This window comes from Solea solea, chromosome 4 (assembly GCF_958295425.1).
Source record: "Solea solea chromosome 4, fSolSol10.1, whole genome shotgun sequence".
Lineage (NCBI taxonomy): Eukaryota > Metazoa > Chordata > Actinopteri > Pleuronectiformes > Soleidae > Solea > Solea solea.
In genome coordinates this window covers 5,833,777-5,841,093 of record NC_081137.1, presented here as the reverse complement: position 1 = coordinate 5,841,093, position 7,317 = coordinate 5,833,777, and the positions used below count along the sequence as shown (strand labels likewise).

The 7,317-nt window shown below is 43.4% G+C and overlaps 1 protein-coding gene across 1 annotated transcript; it reads left to right on the top strand.

Moving 5' to 3' along the window:
* The first annotated feature begins 1,468 nt into the window (after window positions 1-1,468).
* On the top strand, window positions 1,469-7,156 carry f9b (coagulation factor IXb). The gene is made up of 8 exons (XM_058626619.1): window positions 1,469-1,797; window positions 2,294-2,463; window positions 2,542-2,566; window positions 2,650-2,763; window positions 3,337-3,468; window positions 4,787-5,208; window positions 5,294-5,438; window positions 6,457-7,156. Exons 1-8 carry the CDS (start codon window positions 1,587-1,589, stop codon window positions 7,011-7,013), a joined length of 1,776 nt encoding a protein of 591 aa, XP_058482602.1. The 5' UTR covers window positions 1,469-1,586; the 3' UTR covers window positions 7,014-7,156.
* The last annotated feature ends 161 nt before the right edge of the window (window positions 7,157-7,317 follow it).

Genomic DNA, 7,317 nt, shown 5'->3' with positions numbered 1-7,317 from the left:
CCCCCCTCCTCCACTGCTGAGCTCCAGGACTGAAACACTCCCAGGACACTAATCGGCACCAAGTGATTTAAACATAACTGTTACCACAGGGGCAGGAGAGGACGTGCTAATTCATATCTTCCCCTGCAATTTGTAGTTTCCTGCTGAGGAATCTATACTTCACCAGGGAGATAAATTTAAGACTTTGCATATAATTTGCACCAAAAAAAAAACAACCTTCCCTCACCACATGTAAATCACCCTCAGCCAATAAGTCTCCACATGGCTGATGTTGCCAAGGAGCTTCTGGCTGAAGGCCAGCTGACTTGGCTGTCAATCACAGAGATTTGTAACTCACACTCTAATCACGCAGCCTTCAATAGTCCAGACTGAGCTCAGAGTTTGGGTTTTTACTGCGCTGTTTAAACTGCACGATCAACTGATGAGTTGCGGTAGACTTCCACTCTCGTCCAGACTGCCAGCAGATATGCTATGCTATGTTTTTGTGTCCTTGGGAGTTGGGGAAAAGGGAATATCTTTCTTCATGTATGTAACTGCTGTATGTAGCAGTTTGCAAAGTGACACGATTCATTCTCACGCAATAACACTGAGAATATAAGTGTTGTACTGCTGCTAATGTTTGTTTGTCGGTGGAGGAATAATCTCACCATCGTCTGTCTGTTAGCTCAAGGTCAGAGTCAGCCTTCGATGAAGTCGGGCTACATGATATCGTTGGGTTTAAGAGGAGAATGTGCTGAATGAAGTGAATGTTAGTACTCGCAGATATAGAACGGTGTGGGTGTGGGTATTTATTACCTCTTTAGAATCTTATCTGGCATCAACACTGCCCTTGCCAGCACCGGTAATCCTCATGGGGACCCAAACCTGGTCCTAATGAGGCAGGCTAGAAAGTCAATACAGGCTGGTTACTGGGTTAAAATTTGGTTTTAGTGTTAGGATAAGGTTGTTGTGTGTTTGTGAGAGAGAGAGAGAGAGAGAATGTGTTGTGAGTCAGCATTACCAGCTATTACAAATGTTTTTGCTATGACTCTCGTCCAATTGGCTCTTTCAGACACACACACATATTCTCGAACAGTATTCTCAGTGAGGACACTCTGTCATAATGCATTTCCTTGCCCCTGACCCTAACTAGAACCAGTTAATGTCTAACCACCCGCCCTTAACCTAACCACCATTCAAATCTTATCCCAAAACCTATAACCAGTGCCTCAGAAATGAGGCTTTACCTCATCAGGACCAGGTTTTTGACTACTGGTCCTGACAAAGTCAGTGTATATGCCAGAAAAGGTTCACACGGGGACTGACATTCAATCTCTGAACACCTCCATAACCTCAAAATCAGCTTTGTGCACAGCTTTTGTCCCAGTTTGACTTTTTCCGTCCTCTAAGATAACGACAGAAACGTGTACACACACACACACACACACACACGATTTCCAGAACTGTTTCTGTGTCTCATCACCTGTCAATATTTGCTATTGCTCAATTTCAATCTGACGTGACCTCACATTTACTACTTTTCTTTTTTTGATTCCATCCTTACTCTCACCCACATAGCAAATACATGCACATAAACGCAGGTGCACATGCCCTGTGTCCTCTCAGCTGAGCAAACAGTGAGTTGTTGTACTTTGGAGCGGTGGATCAGTTCTTCCATCGCTGGGCTCCGATCGACCGTCAGGAGCAGGCGAGCGACCGATAGAGACAAGATGGCTGGCGTTTGTTTACTGGTCGTCTTTACTGGTTTGCTGCTGAAGGTGTGTGGACTGGCAGCTGAAGTCACAGAGGCCAACGCAGGTAAACAGCAGGAGAGCAGCTGTGGATTTAGGAGGCAGGCCGAGGTCAGTGATGGACGTAATACTGGAAGATGCAGACGGTCGGAGTGTTGACGATCAGGCCTGTACTCTGAGCCCGGACGCAGCACTAAAACATGTGCTGCAACTGTCCGACTGCAATTGCCTCTGCTGTGCAATACGTCTGAATTGAATATGGGCGACAACTCATTGTGATGACCTTTTTAAAAGTGTGAAAACAAATCTACATATTCATAGAAAATTAGCCCGACCAGTTCTGTCCACATGCTCGTTACGTCCAAAAATATGTCTCTGTCAGAGGAGGGAAGAGAGACATGGACGAGACGCATTTAACTGTAGTTTTAATGTCACCTTTTAAACATTTTTAAGCTTTTCTTTTCGTCTTGTGTAAAAGACTTTATCCAAGAGATTTTAACTTTAGACTGTAAGAGAACAATGCTGTAGTTTACTTCCTCTTATTTCCTCTTTGACGTCCACAGGAGCTGTGTTTGTGAGTCAGCAGGCCGCGCACGCGGTGCTGCTGCGCCAGCGCAGGTACAACAGTGGCCATCTTGAAGAATTGCACAAGGACAATCTGGAGCGGGAGTGTAAAGAGGAAGTTTGCACAATGGAGGAGGCCAGGGAGGTGTTTGAGAACGATGAGAAGACGGTAAGTCGCACAGACGCACAAATAAACCATTCCCCCTTCCTTCTTTAGTCAGTCATTGACGTGTGTGTTTTTATTTAGATGGAATTCTGGGCTGGTTACGTTGGTAAGTCAAGTGAATGACAACGTTCTCATGGATATCAGAGCATGCAATCACCACTCTGTGTGTGTGTGTGTGTGTGTGTGTAGATGGTGATCAGTGTAAGCCCCCCCCCTGTCAGAATGGAGGTGTGTGTGAAGATGGAGTTGGTTCTTATGTTTGCTGGTGCAAACCCAACTTTGGTGGCAAGAACTGTGAGATTGGTGAGTGTTACAAACTGGGAAAAGCTCCACTAAGCATATTTGCATGTATACAATATTTATTTTTACCATTATTATGACTTTTGGTTGCAAATCAAGCCTTGGGATTTGCAGGTTGTCTGGTGCCTTGACCCGAAATTGCAACAAGCTCTTATTGGACCAAACCAGCTGATAATCATACTGGTGTCCAGTCCACTCAAATGTGCTGGACTTTATCATCTATTATTGAAAAAGAGCTGAAATTAGCAGACCATAATCTGTTCAGGAGTGTTTCCCCCTAGTGGTTATTCTGTTTTGATTTGTGAAATAATAGAATTTTAAACATGTGATTAATCGAGATTAAGTAAAACATCTGAAACATTTGTCAGCCCTGTTATTATTATTTTTAATTATTGTTACGTAATGTATGTTTTTCTTGGTTCTTCATGGACCTGGCTCCTATTTTTACAAAGATAAATCAATCAGTCCATGTTTATTTGTGTAAACCTTTAAACACCCAGAGTGCTTTACAAAAAGATTACAAACACTACAAAAAGAAAAAAATCATGAAAATTCTGTTTTCCTGCCTGTTTCCAGAGGTGACCAAGCAGTGTTTGGTCAACAACGGCGGCTGCTCCCATTTCTGCGTGATGCGAGAGGAGCTGCCTGTGTGCCAGTGTGCAGCCGGGTACAAACTGGGCCCAGACAAAAGGAGCTGTGTACCAACAGGTCAAATAAAACTCATGATTCACCTCGCACGCCATGTGGCACCATGTCCTACTGTGGAGGTTTTATTATTTCCATCACAGATTCTCATTATTTTGCATATCTATAGGGGGATTTCAAAACATGTCTTGCATACTAAACAGGAGCTGCAGAATGAACACATAAACACAGTGCCTAAAGCAAATCACACCGTAAAATGTTTACATGCTGGAACCTGCGTGTAAGACGACGGTAAATGAAAACCCTGGAGTCATAAACCTCCTCACGCACAGAGAGCCTGGTAACAAACCAGATCTTTAACATGATACAGGCAATGTGACATTATTTGTATGGCGCGTCAAGCAATACTATCAGACGTTTGTGTGTACACACAGTCCGTCCAATTTTTTTCTGTGTGTTTATTTCTGTTTTCAGTCACAATCCAATCTCTTTGCACGTGCCTCACTTTACCGGCACGATTTTGCTATTGTCTGTCTTGACAGAAAACATGATCACTTCCTGTGTGCAGCGCAGGAATGTTGCCAGGCAACACAAGACCTAAACACTGCTATACTAAGAAGCATAGTCATGTGGAGCTGATAAGATGTGGACTCGTCTGACAATGGTTTGAATCGAACAGACCTTTGTTTACATTTAAAAGCTATGCATTTTAACTGTGTTGTGTGTATTTCAAGTCTTGGGAACGATCAATAAAATACCGTTTAATATTTGCTCAGCTACAACTACATCAAAGAAACTAGTGCGGTTACACTAAGTAAGTTTCTTCCCAATGTTGCTGATGTAGTCTCCTGCACATAGCCGAGCAAACCAAATTGAAATGGGTTCTGCTGTATATTATGTTAATCAGCTGTTCTCTGGATCCCCCTCTCAGACGGTTTCTTGATTTGCAGACCCTGCAACGAGCCTGGTTAGATACATAAATACCAGCCTAAATACATCAAACGCTGAGCCAAAGCCCATTCCTTTTCTTTATATCGACATAAATTTGTCCGCTTGTGATCTACAGGCTTCATAGCGATACCTGGCAAGAGGTCAAACATTACATTTTGATTGAAGGTTTACAGATTAAAGTGAGTGGGAAAAAAAACACAAGACTGTAATAAATCAGCCTTTAGTGTAAAAATAAGGATGTGATATCCTCACACAGCACTGTAGGTCTCCGAGTTGTGATTTTTATTTAACATTTAACCAGGCTGTCCCTGAAGATCAAAATATCTTTGTTTTTCAAGGGAAACATGGTATTTTTCATCATTTTATCATCATGTTATGTCTGAAAAACAAACTTTGAAAACTTTGTTCTGTACTGTACTGTTCTGCACAGAGACATTCAGCTGTGGTAAGGTGATCTTGTCCAAATCCGAATCCACCGCCAGGTCCCTGTTGACTCCGCGAACATCAAACCAGACAAGAGCCAACGTCGGCACCAACGTCAGCGACACTCTGCACGACGTCTTCTACGACGACAACATCACACAGTTGTATGATTATGACTTTGCTGTGAATGACTCTGATTTGACGGACGTCCCCGCGGCCTCAGCAATAGACATTCGCTCGTTTCAGTCGTCCTTGAGCTCCTCTTTAAATCCGGCCGACGACCCCGTGAACAGCAGTGAGTGGAACGGAAAGACTGATTTTAATTCCTGGGCCTTCTTCCCGACTATTCCCCCCATCACAGCAGAGGAAAACACTGACCAGAGGATCGTAGGAGGCGATGAGGCCATTCCTGGAGAGATACCGTGGCAGGTAGTGCACAATATTTGCTTCAGAAAGCTGAGAGAGCGCAAGCATATGTGGATTTATGTGTGTGTGTGTGTGTGTGTGTTTACAGGTGGCCCTGATGTCTCAGTCCCCTACTCTTGGGAGAGCACAGTCCTTCTGTGGAGGATCTCTGCTCACGGAGTCGTGGGTCATCACAGCTGCTCACTGCCTGGTGCTGGGCGAAGTTCCTGTCCGAGGTTTCTTCGTCAGAGTGGGTAGGTAAAACAAATGATATTATCGAGAAGTTCACAACCTAAAACCGGTCTTAATCACAGGTTGTCTGAAATTGAACAACTATTGCTTCTAAGATACAATAGTTCTGTCCTCTCAAAGGCCATAGATACAAAAGAAGCAAGTTGCACATGCATGAGGTGGCCGAGGATGGACTCTGCTGTTATCAAAGCTTTCTATCATCCTGTGGTAATGCGGTTGCCAGCAGGGACTGTTTTATTCTGGAGTCAGCATCCCTAAAGGCATTAAACAAGACAAGCAAGCAGTAAAAAGCTGAGCAAAATTAATAGATTTATTCAGAGCAGTGGTTCTGTTTGCCACTATTGCATGGTAATAAAACACAAGTTAAGAAAAAAACAACAGCTAATTGGATTTGAACTGATATGTCAAACGAGCTGTTTTGCTTAAATGAAATATAAACATATAAATAGTACAGACTGCGAAAAGGTCCCCAACAAGTATGATTTGGTAAAATGTTTAAAATTGTTTCCGCTATCCCAAATCTAAATATTGGAGACTATTGATTGGTAGTTCCCCTAACACACTACTTTAGAAACCAGTGAAGTCGCCCCCTGGTGGCTTTTTAATGTATTATTTGTTCAAGTAGACCTGTAAGTCTATGCCCATTTATGTGCCATCTATTGACGCTTTTCCACCACATGGTCGGTTGGTTTTCCATTACAATGTAGTTACCTCATCACATGGGCGGAGTCATCACAGCACTGCGACACACACAAACTAGTGAATCATTAGAATCAGTTCATTAAAACGATTTGTTCAGTACGTCCTGCGTGACCGGAGCACAGACTATCATGTGGAGCTGATAGTCTGAATCATTGCTTAATCAGCACTTTTGACAATGGTTTGAATGTCGTTTGTGATGTATTTGTCATGGTTTAAAGTTACAAAGTAGTTTTAGATAGTTAAACAGCTTCATTGTCTTTTGTTTTATACGTCCCATACGTCGACTGATGCAGTAAATATATGAATCTCTGCTTGTAGGTGAACATGATGTGGAAAAGCACGAGGGCTCAGAGAAAGACCATACGGTGGCAGAGCAGCATTTGCACCCAATGTATAATCAGAAGAAGTCACCATACAACCATGATATTGCACTGCTGAAGCTCACCAGTCCCGTGGAACTGTCCAACCGGCGGCGTCCGATCTGCCTGGGCCAGAAAGACTTTACAGAGACCATACTGCGGGAGTCCGCCGGCTCCCTGGTGAGCGGCTGGGGGCGACAGAAGTTCCTGGGTATCGAGGCCACCAAGCTTCAGAAGCTGGAGGTGCCCTATGTGGAACGAACCCTGTGTAAACAGAGCAGCCGGGACCACATCACGCGCTACATGTTCTGCGCTGGCTACAGCAATAAAGAGAAGGATTCGTGCCAGGGGGACAGCGGGGGCCCCCATGCCACCAATTTCAAAGGCACTTGGTTCCTGACAGGTATCGTCAGCTGGGGCGAGGAATGTGCCAAGGATGGAAAGTATGGCATCTACACTCGGGTCTCCCGGTATTACCCGTGGATCAGTTTCACAACAGGGATTCGAATTAACTGATCAATTAAAAATAGAATCATGCAAAGAACACAGCTGCCAGTCAACTGCTGAGGAAGTGAAAGATTATAGAAGAAAATCCACTCAAAAGAATTGCACATCTCTGTTTAAATGTTGCAAAAATAAAACTTTAAAGCTCCTCAGAATATTTTGTCATCTCATGTTTGAAGTGGAGCAATGATATAGTGATATTTACTCGATAAATGTTAACATATGGAGGTTAATGGCACTGGGACAGGGCTAAATAGGAGTGTGTATCAACTGTAAATCATAAGTTTTATTAGTTTTACCTCTTTTTTTTTTGCCT